The following is a 19,704-nucleotide window of genomic DNA, read 5'->3' on the forward strand; positions in this document are numbered from 1 at the left end:
CTTTCTCTGCAGGCGAGCTCGGGGCTGGCGGGGCAGGTCGGGGCGGGCGCACTCTGAGTCACCGGAATCTAGGTGGGGCCCGGGGACCGCGCCCCCGCGCCCGGCCCTGAGCGTCCTCGCAGGAGCCGCCTCCCCGCGCCCTAGTCCCTTTTGTCCCGGTGCTCGCGCTCGCCGGCCACTCTCCGCCGGCGCCCGTCCCCTCGCTCCTCTGCTCCGCGTCGCCACTGTCGAGATGCTGCGCTGCGGCCTGGCCTGCGAGCGCTGCAGGTGGATCCTGCCCATGCTCCTGCTGAGCGCCATCGCCTTCGACATCATCGCACTGTCTGGCCGCGGCTGGCTGCAGTCGAGCGACCACACCCAGACGTCCTCGCTGTGGTGGAAATGCCCCACCGAGGGCGGCGGCTCGGGGTCCCCGGAGCAAGGCTGCATAAGCCTCATGCAATACGGTGAGTGCCCGCCCGCCTTCGGGGAGCCTCCGCCGGAGACGCCCGCAACGCGGCAGCCGCCTGCTGTTCAGGGACGTGATAGGGTTTCGGTTTGGTTTAATTAATGGGGGCTGGGGAGTGGGGAAAAAGAGGTTTGTTAGAGCAGCTCCATCCAGGCTCCAAACTGGAAGACACTGGCCCTAGTTCAAACTTTATTTTCGTACGGTTTGTCGGTCAAATGTGAAAGACACAGCCACTGAGAAGGTTAGATGAATAAATGTGATACACAAAGCATGCTGTTTTTGGAAAACCTCCTGAAATCTCTTCCCATTTCCCTTTTTCCTCTCCTCTGCTTGTTCTTATGACTAAAATGTCATTATGAAAATGGGTACCTGCCTTAATACCAGTGTATTCCTTTTAACTTGTATCAAGTGGGAGAAACTCTTCTTCCCTTAAAAGGCCCGTTCAGTTAAAGTGTTAGCAGTTATGATTTCAATAGATAGTATTTTACACCTCAGGCTAGTTCCTGTTCTCTTGTTTTATGGGGTGCCCTTTGAGGCGTTTGACTGCTAACCAGAAGGTTGGCGTTCAAGCCCACTGCGGAAGGAAGACGGGGCAGTCTACTTCCATAAAGATTAGCGCCTCGGAAACCAATGGGGGTCGCTGTGAGTCAGAATCTACCCAATGGCGGTGGGTTTGGTCTGATTTGGCTTATGTACAGCATTGCTGTTTCTAAAAAAATACATTTATTTTAATCTCTATTTTTCCAGTATGGAGGTGGCTTCGGACATTGACTTTTACTTACTAGTAGAGTTGACTGAAAGGGGCGTGTTTTTGTCTGAAAGGACATATTTCTTTCACATGGGTACTCCCTGGTTGGGGCTTGATATGGAGAAAGGCCTGTGTCTTATTGTGATTAACAAGGTATTTTGGGGGTTGGATGGTTTAGATATGAGCATAATTAAAAGCCAGTTCAACTGAATGGGGCCTTACCAACTGAATTGAATAAGGATTAAACAGAAAGAAGGAGCACTGGTGGTGAAAGCACTGTCCTAAAGGTTGGCTGTTCGAACCCACCCAGTGACTCCATGGGAGAAAGACCTGGGGATCTGCTGTATAGGAATCACAGCCGGGAAACCTGTGGGCAGTTCTCCTCTGTCCCATGGGTCACTGTTAGGTGGACTCCACAAGCAGAGAGAGACGGCTGCCCTGCCTTGTTCCCTTCCTTGCTGTGATCCTTGATTTCTTTCCCACAAGCCACATCTTCCAAATCTTGCATTTATTTGTGTGTCTGGGGGACCATACAGGGGCTTAGGCGCTCTCCTGTCTCCTACAGAATTGTTTGGAAGTGAGTCTGATGCAGTTTCCCCCCAAAAGGCAGCCTGGTGTTCATTGGGCAGATAATAAAATGCAAAGACTGCACTGGAATCCTGGTTGCCTGAAAGTCTGTGTTTCTCCTGTCCTCTTAAAACACATAAAAGCTGTTTGCCTGCCAGGGTTTCTATTATTCTGGGTCTTTTAAGTGTTTAAAAGGGAATGAAGTTCTTTGAAATAATACAACTCTATTTTCTAGTTAATAGTGGTCTTGAACTCAGTTTCTCTTTGGGGACTTAACTGGTCTATTTGTGTGTTTTTAAATGGCCTATGATAATTAAGGGAGCTCTGGTAGCATAGTGGCTAAGGCACTTGATTGCTAACCAGAAGGTTGGAAGTTCAAACCCACCAGCCACTACTCGGAAGGAAGTTTGGGCAATCTACTTCCATAATGATACCGCTTCAGAAACCCAAGGAGTGGTTGCTATGAGTCGGTCTGACTCAATGGCGTATAACAACAGCAATATGATAATTAAATCAAATCTCACTTCAGCAGGCTAATGCAGACCCAGAGAATACTCCGCTGTCTTCTACACATGAAGTCAGCCCCCCGATGGGGGAGCTGGTGACCAAGCATTCTTCTGGGGTATGATTTGGCCTGCAGGGCTTTGCTGTGACGACAGCCCTGTTGTGAAACACACACAATGTACTTTTTATTTTCTTAACTTGCAGGATGAGCTCACCTTTCTAGGGTGTGGTTGTTCCCACCTCAGACTGACTATGTGCTTTGTATATGGAAGGGAGCAAGCAGGTTTTATTTGTTAGTTTGGTAAATGATTTAAAGGTGGGAGCCTTTCTTTTTTAATTGTAAGGAAAACACAGATCCAGGGTATATCTTGTTTCAAGTTGATATAAAATGTAGTGTTTTTGAAAAGCTCAGATTATCTGGTCTAGTGTGGCTTGAAAAATCTATGATGCAGCAAGACAGATTTGCATAAATGGGTGGTGGCTTTAACGTTTCCATTTAGTTATGTCTGTTAACTTTGACAAAGGTAACATAGTGCTGCTGATACTGTGTTGTTCTGTGCTGTGGAGTCAGCCAGACTGATAGTGACCCCTCCTTGGGCTTCCGAAGTGGTATCACTACAGAAGTAGATTGATCGCCCAACCCTCCTGAGGAGGAGTAGCTGGTGGGTTTGAATCGCCAGCCTTCTGGTTAGCAGTCAAGTGCCTTAGGCATTATGCTACCAGAGCTCCTTGATAATGTGTTAGAAGAGGCTTTTGCTCAAGACCTAGAATCAATTCCTGAGTCTAGCATCCATTCTGTCTTGAGGTGCCCATGGGGAGAAGACAATAGATATGAAGCCGCCTGGAGGGGTAGACCTCTGACCATTGTAGTCAAAGATGAATTCAAGTGCTTGTGATACTTCTGCAACAATTCCTATCGTGGACCTCCTCTTCCAGTTTTAGGAAAGAATACATTGGGAGGATATTTTAAACATTAGCTAATGTAGATATTAAATCCCAGGCAAGTTCCATCTTGTCAGGGTGGAGAATCATGGAGATGAGTTTGAACCACTCCTTATACATATGGAAAGAAACTGGAGAGGTGATGTGGCCTGTTTGAGCTTGACTTGAATCTGAACTAGACGGGAAGGGGATCACTTTTATCAAAGTCACCCTTTGAATACCGCCAAATGCTATGAATTTTTTTTTTTTTTTTACTTTTTACATTAAATCAGCTTGGATAAATCAAAGAACCGGAGCAGTGCATGAAATACTTGGTCATTTAACCCAGTGGTGTTAAATGTACAGGACATGAGTATGAAGTTGAGAGGTTTGCAGTGCTGCATTCTTAAGACTTTATTTTGAGATGATGCTCTTGTGGCTTCTTTTGGGAAGTGACAAAGTATTAGAATATTCTTATTTTATGAAATTAGGCATTAGTAGATAGATACTTTTCCTTTGTGTGTGTGTGTGTTAATGCCCTTACATAGCAAAGTAAAGAGTTGACCACTTTTTACTGAATTTCATAATTAAGAAAATATTGATGTATAGCATAGAGAGTTCAGGAGCTGAGGAGCCAGCCCCGTCCACTCCACACTTGCTGACTCCAACAGTGACCACCCCAGGCAGCCTCAGTGCTTTCATTGACCTGACTCGTTTCCCACTACAAGCAGATACAGACTCTGGATGACTACAGCTAGGAATACATCTATTTCTCATTAAACCCATGACTGAGGTTCTTCCCTTTATTTGGCAACTTAGTTCTGTTCCCTAGACAATGCTGTTTGTTCAAAAATACTTCTGCCCTACCAGCTGAGCTGAAGTGGCTTTCCTGTAAATTCTCCTTTCCAGCCTTCTCCTTCCATCTGACAGACTTTTAAATATTTGAGGGTAGATCCCAAGTTCACTGCTAGTTATCTTGTCTTCAGAGTGAAATTCTGTTTTCCTATCTACTTGCATAAGATTTCACCACTGACTGATTAAATACGGTCCTTTAAAAGAAGACCTGAAAGAGGCCAAGTAGCATGATTCGATAAAAGCACACCGAATCGTACGTGTGAAAAATGTTGACGGCAAATGTATTATCTACATTTTTGCAGCAACCACAGCTATGGTTCTACGACACACACACACACACAGTGGTCAATAGTTATCAGCTGGCCCACTTTCAGGGGCAAACGGCCAGCATGTCAGGAATCTCACACCAGCTCTGGAATGCTCTTCTGTGTGACCCTGCCATTCCTCAGTTAAGCCAGCTCCTTTACTGCCTTCCAAAACTTCTGCAAAGTAGCTTCTTCCTATGTACGTATTTTTGAGGCTTCATTTTTGTGGACGTCTAGATTTTTGCTACTCAGGAGTGTCACTGAGCTGCACTATATGGGAGCTTTGTATACAGTAGTCTCAGGTCTCACCCACTGAGTTAGAATCTGCATTTTAACAAGATCCCCAGGTGATTATAAGTACTTGTGAGAAGCCTTGGTCTATATTGCTGCAGATTGCATCCTAGAAAATATGCGAGTGTTTTTGAATATCTGATACACCCATGCTTGTATTTATTTATTGATAAGATCTTTTAAAAATTTTTTGAATTATGGTATCATATCTGCCTGTGTTTAATATAAAGTACCCGATAGAAACAATATAATGACATCTGACAAAATCTTGGATTCAGTACGTGGGGCCTTCAGTATTGGTAACAGATGATTCCCTTGCTCTGGAAAAGGTACGTTAGTGTCTGCTGGGCATTGAGTAAGGCATTGGGCCCTAGACTGTTCTGGTCTGTGGTGCCCAATGTGAAACGGCTAAAGACTATATATATAGCAAACCATTGAAAGGAGAACAACTAACTTTGAGGTGAAAATTCATAATAGTTTCCAAAATATTGCAATAATATTAAGAATATTAGCAATGATCTATTCACCTTAAAATATAAGTTCGTTTATTCTCTTTTCACAAGTTTTGGTTTGATTTATTATTTCTAGCTTGACATTAAGGTATTTATTTTCACTTTTTTTGCTCTTATTAACATTAATGGTCTTTTCTTCATCATATTATCCTTGTAACATTGTGTTTTCATGTTTATCTTATCTTTGGAAAAGAAGATAATGGCACTCTTTCTTATAGGAAAAAGACAAACACACCCTTAAACACACTTCTTAGGAAAAATCAGTGACCATTGACTGCTTTCTATGTGCTTGATTTAATGTTGAATCTTTGCAAGCGATAGCAAAGTTTGTTAAGTCGTTGATCACCTAAATGGATCTTTGTTGTGTTGTTATGTGTTGCACCAACTCATAGCTACCCCTCCTTGGGTTTCCCAGACGGTATCACTATGGAAGTAGATTGCTCAACCTTCCTTCTGAGGAGTGGCTGGTGGGTTTGAACCGCCAGCCTTCTGGTTAGCAGTCAAGTGCCTTAGGCACTACACTACCAGAGCTCCTAAGTGGATCTTTAGTGAATCTTTTTTAAAAGTGGATTTTATAACACTTGTAATTTCTTTAATAATAGGAATTTCTCCGTGTGGTACTTAGCAAATAAACTCAGTACATAATAATAGACTACATGTAGAGAATTGCAAACTAATTTTCCTATAAAGAAACAAAAAAACGTATTCCTGCACAGAAACACAGCCTCTATTAGCCTGGATGCTTTTGTGGTCTCAGTGAAAATGCACCCCCCTCTGCGTCTCTCTCTCTCTCTCTCTCTCACACACACACAGAGGAAATAAAATTCGGCATATAAATAATGATAAGGGACAGACTTGTTGTCAGAAGAGATAAAGGGCACTCTGCCTTTGAAGAACTGAAGGTCACCTGTTGAATCATAAAATAAGTAGCTTTTAGGAGAAATTTTTAAAATTGATGTTTTTCATTAAGGTTGGTAAATGTGATGTAACTTAGACCATGGTGTAAATATAAGAAGGGATGCTCTGGTGGTGTAACACCTAAGGCATTTGACTGCTAAGCGGAAGGCTGGCAGTTCAAGTCCCCCAGCCCCTCCTCAGAAGGCCTAGTTCCCAAAAGTGTTGGGCAAGTTTGTAGATGTTAGGCTTACTCTAGAAGTTAAAGACCAAAGGTGCCTCGGGCACAGGCTTATCTTAACGTTTCAAAATGTGTAACCTGGAGAACAGTCACATTCTACCTGGCATTGGTCTCCTCAGACAAAATATCAGGCTGGAAGGACCCTGGTGAGACCTGGTTTTAAAACAGCATAGTGACATGAGAAGGTGGATTGCCTTTCTTGCGGAGGACCTGTCATATCAAGCCCTCAGAACCTCTAAAGCCATTCCAAGAGTTGTGTCTAAAAGGAGAGTTAAATGATTCAGTGTGGGTGTTTCCGAGCGGCAAGGAACGGGTTTTACATGTTTTACTTCCAAGGCAGGCTTTCTCAAGATAAAGTGTTACTTAGTTTTCCAATTTAACTTGCTTTAGACTCAGCATTTTAAATAAACAAGACATCATTAACTGACTTGATTTAACATAGATAATGAAATTTTTTAAAGTGGTCTGCCTTTATGTTTATGTTCAACTGTTGTCTTTAGGTTAGTCAAATTGGCGTATTATTTCTTTTATTTAATTCCCTTCAAGTACCTGAAACTAAAAGCATAAATTATACCTGAGCTATAATGTCAAGGGAGTAGTTATAGCAATAATCTGTTTGTTTGTATTAACCTTCCTCAAATAAACAGATTAAATTATTGGTATTACTTTTATGTTGTTGTTGTTGTTGTTTGCCGTCGAGTCGGCCCCGACTCATAGCGACCCCTCCTTGGGTTTCCGAGGCAGTATCACTATGGAAGTAGGATTGCCCAACCTTCCTTCTGAGGAGTGGCTGGTGGGTTTGAACCGCCAGCCTTCTGGTGAGCAGTCAAGTGCCTTAGGCACTATGCTACCAGAGCTCCTATTACTTTTATAGCAACATAATTTAGCAGTAGTTTTAAAATCTTCATCTGTGACAGTGAAAGTTTGGTTATTGAAATATGTCCCTTGTTAGGGTGATTTTCCTGGAAACTCACACTTGAGTATCCAGTTTATCTTGATTGTGTTCCCATTTCCCTGCATACACATTCAGGCTACGTTGATTTTCGTTGCCGTTTCAAGTTTGTGAACTCTATTTAAAGGGAAAAATAAGTTTCTGCGTATGTGCCGATTAGATTCCTAGCCGTTGAAATAAGATAGTTGCAGTAGTGGGTCACACACTGACAGCTGTGTGCTCCGTATGGCCAATACTAAGTCCATTTTATAAGGAGATTCTGATCCATCTCAATTGTTCTTAAACTTTAGTGCAGATGTGAAAAATACCAGATTCCTTTGCACTACCTCTTGAGATCTGATTCAGTAGGTCTGAAGAGAGGCCCAGGAATCTGTATTTTCAGTACACACCACTGATGATTTTGACAAAGTGTACAGGTCTGTGGGCTGTACTTTGAGGGGGAAAAAAAAAAAAAAAAACACTCCATCAAGTTGATTCCAACTCATGGTAAACCCCATTGGGTTTCTGAAGCAGTAGATCTTTACAGAAGTAGATTGCAACACCCCCCCCCCCCGTCTTCCTTCCGCAGAGTGGTTGGTGGGTTTGAACCGCCAACCTTGTGATTAGCAGTCATATGCCTTAGTTCATCACAAGAGCTGCTTTGTAAAGTTCTGACTAATTAATGCTCTTTCCAAATCATAAGCCCTCTTCTCTTGAAAGTTACCTTACATGAAGGACAAAGCAAAAGTGAAAAAAGGGACTTATGAATTTCACATTTTGGTTTATTTGTTTCTATTTTAAAACACATTTCTACTTTACCTAGTCTCATTGCTCTGACAGGAAGAGCAAGAGATTTGGAGGAAAGGAATGCAAACCGGAAAGGTAAAACTGGGCCCATCCCTGACCAGTATGACTGAGGGGGAATTTGTGCGAAAACGTGGAATTTCTGAGACATTTAAAAATAGTCCTTCTCCTTAATAACCTGTCAGAGAGCCCAGTTGTTCATGGATCCAGAGAAAGATCAGAAAGATCGAGAGGGAGTGTGCCAGCTGGAGGAGGGGACGGAGGAGCGTAGGCCCGGCTAGTCTGTAGCAGATGATACAAAAGTCGGTGGAAGAGTGAAGGGCAGTCTTTATGTGATGGTGCAGAAGCTTGTGAGTGTAGATAAAAATGAAAACCTGAGGTGCAGGGATGCATGGGGAACTTTTTGAGCTGGTTGAGGGGCTGGAGAATCAATAGCATTTTTACTTTCCACACAGGCTCTCTCCTCCTCACAATAATCTCGCACTGAGGCGTTTTCAGCCTTGGTTAACAGAGACTTGTTAGTTAACAGGCGAACAGGCTGGTTAGTAGGTGGCAGAGGCAGGCTGTCAGTCGAGGTCCAGCTGGCTTCAAAGCCCATGGTCTTTCTGTTCTCCCATCTTTGTTTTATTTTGATCTAGAATTAAAATGAACAAGCAAACAGCACAGAACAACAGCAGACCCATTGCTGGCCAGTCGATTCTGACTTACATTTTAGAGTCCACTGAGTTTTTGATGGCCACAGTCTTATGGAAGGAGGTCGCCAGGCCGTTTACGCCTACACTGGGTGGATTCACGTTGCCAACTTTTTGGTTAGCAGCCAAGTGCAAAGCATCCAGAATTGAGCACCTAGAATTAAAAACAAAAACAAACTCACTGCCGTGGAGTTAGATGCAACTCATAGCGACCCCTCCTTGGGTTTCTGAGGCAGTTAGCCCTAACCCTAGAATTAAGTGGGGCTAAGTATCGTTGGCAGTGCTGTGTTATAGGCATGGAGCAAAACCAGGGCAGGAGTGCACCTGACTCTCCTTATCAAACACGGCAAAGAACAAACTGGGTTAAGATCGCTGAACCTGTGCCATGTTCTGGATTCAGACCAGCTGGAGCTCAGAGTGTCTAACCCACCCAGTAGCTGTGTGACTTTGGCTAAGTTATTTGAGCTCTCAAAGCTTTAGTATATGCTCACTTTTTGAAAAATAGAGATGATAATGTTGTGTGGCTTCAAAGATTACAGTGAGGATTGAATGTGTTGATGCATGTGGTGCATGTAACATTCTCAGCCCAGTGCTTGGTGCAGAGTAGCTACTGCATACATGTTACTTATTAGCTCTAGACAGAGGCTGCGTTTGACGAGATTTCACAAATCAGTGCAGATTGAGCAATAAGAATTATCGATTGACACTGTGAGTGTTTGTGTCATGTGTTTTCCTTTCAGAGGGCTGGAGGTGACTTCTAGGTCTTCAAACCTAGGACTCAATTTCACCCTCATTCTAATTCTTTTTAGGGCCAATATTAATAACTAGGAAGGCTTATGCAATAGATTCTGAGTACTTCAGGCAAAAATTTAGAAAGCTTTTCTGCTATAAAACTTGTCACTGTTTAATAAAACTACATCTACTTCCTTACCATTGAATTGTTTTATCTAACAGCTCTGGCTAGTTGTAGATATATTGTCAAGGATTGTTTTTGCATGGATGCAAATATGGGTCCATGTCCCTTAACATCCATTCTGGCAGTGTCCACTGCATATACATCTTGTTGTGTTGCTGTTTTTACGTGCTGTTGAGTCCGACCCGACTCATAGCGATCCCTCCTTGGGTTTCTGAGGCAGTATCACTACGGAAGTAGATTGCCCCATCTTCCTTCTGAGGAGTGGCTGGTGGGTTTGAACCACCAGCCTTCTGTTTAGCAGTCAAATGCCTTAGCCACTATGCTACCAGAGCTCCCTGCATATATGTCTATGGTCCCATAAGTTTTTTTTTTTTTTAAGGGAAAGCAGCTCTCCTTTGATTATTTCTTCTTAATGATTTTAAAGACCCCAAATCCCCAGACTGATGGGGCAGCGGGGCTCCAGGGCACATCTCAATCCCTGAAGAGCCTTTTCCTCTGCCTCCTCCTTCTCTTCCTTCCAGCTTCATTCACTCACCCAACAGCCACGCAGCCTTTTACTCGAAGTGCAGGGCAGCGACTGCTCACGGTCAGGAAGCAGTTGCACCAACAGGGTAGTGGCAGCCAAGGCTAGCTAAAAAATAAGGGGATAAAAGCATTATCGAGTATTAGTATATTAATGTCCCCATGTGAACTGCCTATTCTTCCTCTAAAATGTGGAGATGTTTAAGTATTATCAAGAGTAAAATTGTCCCTTCACCCAAATGTAATTAGTGGAAAGAAGAAAAAAAAAGTTCTTGATACTTCAATGTGTAGTTTTTGTATTTGGCTTCTCTGTCTTGCTCAATACTGTTTCTTTTTGTTTGTAGCGTGGGGACGAGCTGCAGCCGCCATGCTCTTCTGCGGCTTCATCATCCTGGTCATCTGTTTCATCCTCTCTTTCTTTGCCCTCTGTGGACCCCAGATGCTCATCTTCCTGAGAGTCATTGGAGGCCTCCTTGCCCTGGCTGGTAAGACTGTCAGGATTCTTCATTCATACCTTCAGTGGAAATTGATATAGCAGTTTTCCACTGCACAAGGAAGATCCATGTCAGCTACGTGATCTGCTCACAGGAAGTCTAGCAGAAGTCCAGCTTCAGGATGTGGGGCACAAAGGCAAGGGGAGAGAGATAGTTGTAACTTGGGAGAGATGTGTTTTAAGATCTGGATCCTTTCTGCCTTGTGCTTCAGACAGTATTATATCCTCCTGAGGAAGCTTATTACTCTGGGTGCTCCGGTCTCTCTTTGGTTACCCCTGTCCTGGGGCACCTGTCCTGGGCTGTGTCAGCCTTAGAATCCAGTGCTCTCCATAGTGACCCACAGGGCTGGCCTCGGGTGAGGGGTCTGCACTTGCCTGTCCTCCCTACTTGGCCCTGAGCAGCCCCATGCTGAGGAGATTGGAATGTCCCTGAGTCTTTTCACTTGTTGAAAAGAGTGATGTGATCTTATGATATGATGGGGCATGAAAGGATTTGGCAGAGGGATGGAGCAGGAACCAGATCTGGAATTGCACCATCCACCAGGATAAAACCAGTCCTGGGAGATGATCTAGATACAGGCCATATGAAGAAATTTAGTTATGCAGGTGGGTGGGACTTCAATCAAGTTGGCTCATAGTGAACATTTATCAGTGGATTACCAGAACTAAGAACCTAGGAGCAAGAATTATTTGGAATTTTTGGTGAGCAACTAGCACTGGGGAAGTCTCTCAAAGTGGGAAGGGTCCTGGCCACAGAGCTTAACTCAGATGCAAAATGAGATTCCCCAAGATGTGGAAGAGAGAAGGTGCCAACAAGGGCAAAGTGAGGCCCGGGCACCAGGTCGTTCCTTGGGATAGGAACTTAGGGTCACAGGACCAAAGCAGAAGGCCAGCTTTAGGGCATGGGGTACAAAGACAAAGTGGGCAGCTGCTCTTGGGGACCAGTCAGAAGCCCTCTGACTAAAAGAGGTCCATAAGATTAGGCATGGCCAGAAGGAAGACCACTTTGTGCTGGGTTTTCCAAGTTTAGAAAATTAAGTTCCCAGAGCCCACAGCCAGATAAGTAAGGGCTCAGGAGGTCCTGGTTAAAGGAGGGGGCCACAGAGGACCAGGTCAGTGCAGAGGCAGCCCTAGCCTTTATGGCACATTTAAAATTTTCTCTCAATTAAAAATAATGTTTCCTCCAGTGTTCCTCATGTTTCCAAGTTTGCCTTTTGAATAAGATTTAAAAATCAGAAATGACTTGGGATCACAAGAGATGAAGAACCTCACTGAATCTTGTCTCCATTTTAGTTGGCTTTTGTAGTTGAAATTTGTAAGATCTTATCAAAGAAACACGTTTGGTGTGTCTTCATTTCGTATGTCTTAGAAAACTATATTGAAGCCTGTTTGAATTGCCTTAGAAGGAATACACTAGGACATTCATGTTCATGCAAAATCCTAGGAAAACTTTTGTCTGTTGCTTCCTTTTAGCATTAAAATAGTAAGAGCTGTAAGTCATCTCAAGCTGACAGAGTAGCAGGAGGTATGGTCGTAAAGAAAGCTAGTGCGAGTGATCTTCAACAGATTGACAGCTTAAATTTGTATAGGTTTTTACATTTTATAGTTTATATAAAATGTTTCATTCTCATTCCCTCCATTAAAGAGTTTGACAAGTAGAATATAAAATGTATATATGTTTCAAAAAAAAAACAAAGCCCAAACTCACTGCGGTTGAGTTAATTGCGACTCATAGTGACCCCTCCTTGGGTTTTTGAGGCAGTGTCACTACGGAAGTAGATTGCCCACCCTTCCTTCCGAGGAGTGACTGGTGGGTTTGAACTGCCAACCTTCTGATTAGCAGTCAAGTGCCTTAGGGACTATGCTACCAGAGCCCCTATATACATATGTGTGTGTGTGTGTGTGTGTGTGTGTGTGTGTTTATTACTGGGTTAAATTCAGAAAAATTAAGCACTGATACAATTCAGATTTTGCAGAAATAGATCCAAACCATTAGTCTACCTGTATAAACCCATTGCCATGAAGTTGATTCTGACTCACAGCAACCCATAGGACCTGTACAGTGGCCCCATAGGGTTTCCGAGGCAGAAAATCTTATGGAAGCAGACTGCCACATCTTTTTCCAAAGAGCAGCTGGTATGTTTGAACTGCCAGCCATTTAGTTAGCAGCTGAGTGCTGACCCACAGCATTGCCAGGGCTCCGTTGGCATTGTTTAGGTGCATTGAAAGGAGCCTTGATGGTACAGTGGTTGAGCACTAGGCTGCTAACCAAAAGGTCGGCAATTCCATCTCACCAGTGGCTCCAAAGGAGAAAAATGACCTAGCAGTCTGTTCCTATAAAGATTATAGCCTGGGAAATGGGGCAGTTCTACAATGAGTAGAAATCAGTTTGATGGTGCCCAACAACAGCAGGTGGATTTAACAGTTAGGAACAGCAGAAGCAGTTGTGGAAGAGGGAGTGGATCTGTTATTACCAGGCATTTCTTCGTTCATGCAGTCATACTTTCAGATTGTCTTCCCCTTTAGCTGTATTCCAGATCATCTCTCTGGTAATCTACCCAGTGAAGTACACCCAGGAATTTGATCTTCACCTTAACCCTGCTGTCACCTACATCTATAACTGGGCCTACGGCTTCGGCTGGGCAGCCACAATCATCCTCATCGGCTGTGCCTTCTTCTTCTGCTGCCTCCCCAACTACGAAGACGACCTGCTGGGCAATGCCAAGCCCAGGTACTTCTACACATCCGCCTAACGTGGGGACGAGAGCAGTAGAGCCGTCACTGCCGAGGTGGATTCCAGAGAAGGAGGCTGTTTTCCCCGGATGACTTTGAACCTATGTTTGGCAGTGACATCAAACTGTTCATGTTACTAAACTAGTAAAAAATGCTAAAGTCAATTGAGAGAAAGTATTTCCTAAATGATGTTATAGTTTCATATTCATCTTTTTATATATGTTTTATGGAGTTAAATAAGACTTCCTTCTTTTAACTAATTACCTACCATATATCAATATTGCCTTATATGTATTCATAACATTTATATTGTATTTGTAAAAGACTATGAATATGAAATCTACCATTTTGTACTGTAAACATGAAGAGATTCCAAATTTTCGGTAACCTGATTGAGTTACTGTTTTTCCCACGCTGACTAGACTGGGCTTACAAAGGGCTCAGGAGGAGAGAGAGAGAGATTGGTTAAAATTGTCATTGGCCAAACATTCTAAAAGAAATGCAAAAAAATAAAGATTTTTTCCAGTCTTCAGTTATTTCATAAAGAATAATAATTTCCTAAATGCATATCATTTATGAGAATTTCTGATTAATATTCTGAGTCACTGAATTTTTTAAACATTGACTTGATATGTTATCTGGGAAAGTATTCATAAGGCCAAACCCTGTTGCAGTACGAAAACTTCCCTTGGGAGTAAGACGTTAAGATGAGCTTTTCTCTTTTAAAGTGGTTTGTAGGGTTGGGGTATGGGAAAGTGCTTTATTAATAAATCTACACTGTTTTGTGTCTATATGTTCATGGTCAGAATAGCTGGGTTGAAAGATGGGCTTGGTCGAATTCATTATGACTGATAGATATGATCAGGTTGTGCAGTGAAGCATTACTTTGCAAAACTGGCACAAAGGTGTAGTTTCAACAGTCTGAGGAAAATAAATCACTTGCATTTTTCATCTCAGGTTTGACTTGGCTCTAATCATATAGACACAACTTCTGATAGATAGCATCTGTAGGCAGAAACCTAAATATAATTAAAAACCTGGTCTTCTTGGCAAACAGATTTAAAATATATGATGTAAAGTGTGCAACAGGGGTGTGTAGTATCTCTGGCAAATATATGGTATGTCGGCTTTATTATTATTGGTCTTTTTTATCATTTGTACTAAAGGCACATAATGAAAGCTAAGTTATTTTTATACCAAATTATTATTTTGTAAGTTGCAGGATAAGCAATTACAAATAGTTTTCATTATGAATTTTCCCCAATAAACCAGGTATTCCAATCTTGTTTCTATTTAACAGTTTTTTATTATTGTTATTTTTATCTGGGGAAGGGAATTTTTAAAATATGCTGTGAGTGGGTTGCATGAACAATGGATAAAATTAAGAGCTGCTTTTTCTCAGACTTAAGAGTCTTGCTTATTTTAGGTGCCCAATAACAAGTTTTTGAGTGAACATTGATGAGTTCTAGTCATCTACTCCCAGAGCTTTGTCCTTACTGAGCAGTGCCCCTACACAGATATCAAACAATATCTCTTCAGTGCTGCCACTAACGGCAAATGGACTGAAGGGTTTGGGGTAGGTCCAGATACCCCAGGGAACGTTTGTGTTACTCACCTCAGAGGTCATCCCTCTCTCATCTGCCACTGCCCAGCCTTGTCCTTGTGATGGGATCCTCTTCTGTTCAGGTGGTGGGTAGAGCAGTCTCTTCTTTTTGCCTCTTTCACCTTCCCACTTGATAGTGTTTTTGTACCATTGGTCTTAGGTTAATTCTACTTTGGTGTAAAAACGCACAGGTCCCTGAGTGGTATAAATGGTTAACATGTTCATCTGCTAACCAAAAGGTGGGAGGTTCAAGTCTATCTAGAGGCACCTCAGAAGAAAGGCCTGGAGATACACTTCCAAAAAAACCCGCCACATTAGCCATTGAAAACTCTGTAGAGGATGGCTGTACTGTGACACATATCAAGTCACCATGAATTGGAGTCAACTTTGTGATGATATATATATTCATACATATATGTGGGAGCTCTGGTAGCATAGTGCCTAAGGCACTTGACTGCTAACCAGAAGGCTGGCGGTTCAAACCCACCAGCCACTCCTCGGAAGGAAGGTTGGGCAATCCTACTTTCGTAGTGATACTGCCTTGGAAACCCAAGGAGGGGTCGCTATGAGTCAGGCAGACTTGATGGCATATAACAACAACAACAACATATGTGGTGTATATATATGTCTGGATGTATATATGTGTGTGTGTGTGTATGTGTCTGTATATGTGTGTATATGTCTGGATATGTGTGTGTGTGTGTGTATGTGTCTGTATGTATATGTGTGTATATGTCTGGATATGTGTGTGTGTATGTATCTGTATGTGTGTGTTTATGTATGTATATGTGTGTATAAAAATGGGAAGAAGGGTTGCATGGTAGGATGATAAATATGTGTCCCCTCAGTGCTTCCCTTGGCTAGTTCATCCTTGGCAGTGAATTTTTCTTGTGTGCCATTGTAGAATACCACATGAATGTTCCCTTCATAAATTCAGAGGAATGTAGTTTGGATGATTATTCATATCAGAATTAAATATATATATGTATGTATCCTGTGACTGGTAGAAGATTTAATGGGATAACAATGATAAACATGCCATCTTCTAAAGTAATAGCGCAACTAATTTTTTAAAATCATGGATATCTAGATATTAAGATTGGGTTTCCCATTGTACATGACAAGAATTCTCAGAATACAAGCCTCTCTAAAGCATGGATCCTTGCCTATGAATTTTTTCCCATCTCTCCAACTTTTCTTCTCCTTCTCAATCAACAACACACTATATGCTATGGATGCAAATTTAGAAAAAGTGACACAGCTTCCCAGGACCAATGAGCTCACAGAAGCATTTCAACCTGAGAAGCCAAGCCTCATTCAATTGGCTGGAATGTTGAACTCCCTTCAGCCTTGTCCAAATGTAGAGATCCTCTATCCCTGTTGCTGTAGATTCAGCAGGACAAAACCACCAGTTGCTGTCAAGTTGACTCCAATTCATAGTGACCAGCTGTGTGTCAGAGTGGACCTCTGCTTCACAGGCTTTTCAATGACTGATTTTTTCTGAAGTAGATTGTCGGCCCTCTCGTCTGAGGTCCCTCTGGGTGGCTGGAGCTGCCAGGCGTTTGGTCAGCAGCCAAGCTGTTAACTATTTGCACCACCCAGGGACTCCTGTGTCATAAACAGAAGGAAAATCCCAGAGATCCTGGAGAGCCATGAAGAATTTGAGAAACTGAAGACTAACTGCATTGCATTGGATTGGTAAACCTGAGGTGGCTCTGTAATTATTTTGAGTCCCCACCCTTTGCCCTTCCTTTTGAATAAGCAGTTCTAGGTTCTCACACAATTATCTCACGCTCACACTACAAGTAGCCAGATAGGCTAAATGCCATTTACAGTTGAACAAAACAAAGAGCTAATATGTCAAGGTCTTTCAGTGGTCTCAATAGTTGTAGAGTATAATTATTCTTAGGTTCAAATGACGTACTCCAGGACTGACAATAAATCTGCTAGGCTTCCCTTTTATAAAGGAATGGAAACAATGGAAGGATATGTCATAATAAATAGGCAGAATTTTGCTATGAACTCCCACTGAGAGACTTCCCTCAGTACAATAGACGTCAATGCTGAGTTGACTTGTTTTGCTTTTTTTCTGGACAAACCTGAAGAAGGCAGAGCTGAGTCCCCTCCCAGGTGTGGCTCTTCTAGCTGCTTAGCCCTGGGCAATTCACCTCCCCACTTTCCCTCAGTACCTTCATCTGTAAAATGATTGCAAAATTTCCTGCTTCATGCCTTTGTCTATGTATCTGTTCATTTGTTAATTATTCAAATATGTTGAGAAAGGGAAAAAGAGTAAGGTGATGCTGTAAGTGTCTTTGTGTTTCTCACATTTATTTTCTTAACTAGAGCCAAAACCTTAATATTGTCATCAGAATTTTTCTTTAATTAAAATAAAAATTTCTTAGTTGGAAGAGCTGCTGAATAAGTGGATGTTGACTCTACTGTGAGCTTCAGTAACCATAAATCTTGGAAGAAAAGCCTTTTTTGTATCCTAAGGAGCTTCTGATTCTAAATGGTAGAGTGTGGTTGTTGTTAAGTGCCGTCGAGTCGGACCCGACTCATGGTGACCCCTCTTTGGGTTTCCGAGGCAGTATCACTATGGAAGTACATTGCTCAACTTTCCTTCCGAGCAGTGGCTGGTGGGTTTGAAACCACCAGCCTTCTGGTTAGCAGTCAAGTGCCTTAGGCACTACGCTACCAGAGATCCCTAATGGTAGTGGAAGCTATTAAAGACATTGTTTCTGACCAGTTTAGAAAAAAAAGTAGACTAGTAAATACAAGACGGAATATCCATAACAACAGAGGGATGTATTGGCTGGCCAGAGATTTTGGAAGATGGAAAACGAATGGCATTGTCAATAGTGCAGAGTGGCTGCCACCCAGAACAAACTCAAGAGTCAGCTGCTGGCCAAGTTCTAACTGTGCTTCTTGATAAGTGCCAGAGAGCTGCCAAGCTAGGACTTGTCAGGGAAGAGAGTGGGAATGTGAAGCGGGGAGGATAGAAAGCAGGGGGATTGTATAGAGGTCTGTTCCATGAAGAGTTTGCCACTTGGCCTGGCCTCCTCTTCCTCCCACTGCACTCCCATCCCAGACTTACAGAGCAGAATGACTGGTGCAAGGTGATGAGATCATGATGATAGGAATAATGAGAAAGCAAAAAAAAAAAAACAAAAACAAACTCACTGCCATCGAGTCAATTCCAACTCATAGCGACCCCCTTTGGGTTTCCAAGGAGGTAAATCTTTACGGAAGTGGATTGCCTGGTCTTCCTTCCATGGAGTGGCTGATGGGTTTGAACTGCCAATCTTCTGGCTAGCAGTCAAATGCCTTAGGCACTACGCCACCAGAGCTATAGCAATACTAAAAACACTGCTTACTAAGTCACAGGTTGTGCTTCACAGGTATTAACCCACGTGAACGTCACCTTGACCCACTGATAATCAGTTACTGTTAATTTTTCAGAGGAGAAACAGAGGTAGAGGAACGTGAAGTGATTGTGCCAAGAGCATACAGCTAGTGAATACTAGCAACAAGAGACAGCAGGGTCTTGGTATTATCTGGTGCAGTAGGCTGTAGGAGGGTAGGTGTTATTACCCTCAGTGTGTTCCCAGGCTCTCCCTCCTCCCATTGTATTGGTGGGACTCCCTCAATCTCTCCCACTTTGCCTTACTCCGAGGAGGGGTCTACCTGGACTGTGTTTTAGAGGCATTTTATCAAGGAGAGATAAAGAATAAAGAGGATGGAGAACAAAGATGGAAAGGAATAGGCCTGGGCAGGAGCCAGCTCTTCAGGGAGGTTTAGGGCTGAGAGAGACACTTGAAGAGAAAGAATGGGAGACAGAAAAAAAAGATTTTAAAAAATCTAGTATCCATGTATCTCTGCATAGTATTTGAGGAACACTGTTTGTTTTGAAATGAATTTTCATTATTGGACTGTCCTGTCTTGGAATACTTCTCTGTGATTGGACTATGTGAGTCATTGCCTTGTAACATTACAGCCATAAACCATGTTTCCAAACCATCCCAGGGGTGTGGCTGAAATTAGAGGAGCCATCCCTAATGGATGTAAAATACAGTGGCTGCTACAATGGGAGATGATACAATGACAAAAATTGTAAGGACAGAGCAGGTGGGGCAGTGCTGTGTTCTGTTGTGCATAGGGTCGCTATGAGTGGGAGCTGACTCAATGGCTCTTAACAACAAACCCTGTTGCTGGGTGATGTAGCAGACCTCTTAGATGAAAGCCCAGTTCATCGTCCTAAAGGATTCATTTTTAACCTTTATAAAATGTGCTGCTTTTGATAGTACAGATTATCTGTTCCTGATTGAAGCTTTTGAAAAATGAGAAAAGAAAATTCAGAGGTTAGAATCCTCTGTACACTGTATAGAATGTTTTTAATCTTAATTACTGTTTATGGGATATTTTGAAACACATTTTATTAAAACATACACACAACACATAGTGAACACACACACACACACACTATATATATACACACACACACATATATACTGTACCTAATCCTGTGAGCTTTTGTAATACCATAGAATATTCCTGATCAGAAATACAAGAAGAAAGACCCTTTTCACTTTCATATGTTATTGTTTCTAAATGGTTTTCACCAAAGTACTCCCAGCAGAGGAAAGTAAATGCATAACCTCCATGTTATTATGATTTGGGTGCTAATTTACAAAGCAGATTCGTTTTACTCTCAACAGTTCGTGCAC

The 19,704-nt window shown here is 42.5% G+C and overlaps 1 protein-coding gene across 1 annotated transcript; it reads left to right on the plus strand.

The window, feature by feature from the left end:
• The first annotated feature begins 232 nt into the window (after window positions 1-232).
• Window positions 233-13,397, plus strand: LOC103201569 (p53 apoptosis effector related to PMP22). Its single transcript, XM_007946302.2, has 3 exons — window positions 233-446; window positions 10,496-10,636; window positions 13,171-13,397. Exons 1-3 carry the CDS (start codon window positions 233-235, stop codon window positions 13,395-13,397), a joined length of 582 nt encoding a protein of 193 aa, XP_007944493.1.
• Window positions 13,398-19,704: the final 6,307 nt, after the last annotated feature.

Source organism: Orycteropus afer, unplaced genomic scaffold (genome assembly GCF_000298275.1).
Source record: "Orycteropus afer afer isolate SDZICR_OR568_19922 unplaced genomic scaffold, OryAfe1.0 scaffold00155, whole genome shotgun sequence".
Taxonomy (NCBI): Eukaryota; Metazoa; Chordata; class Mammalia; order Tubulidentata; family Orycteropodidae; genus Orycteropus; species Orycteropus afer.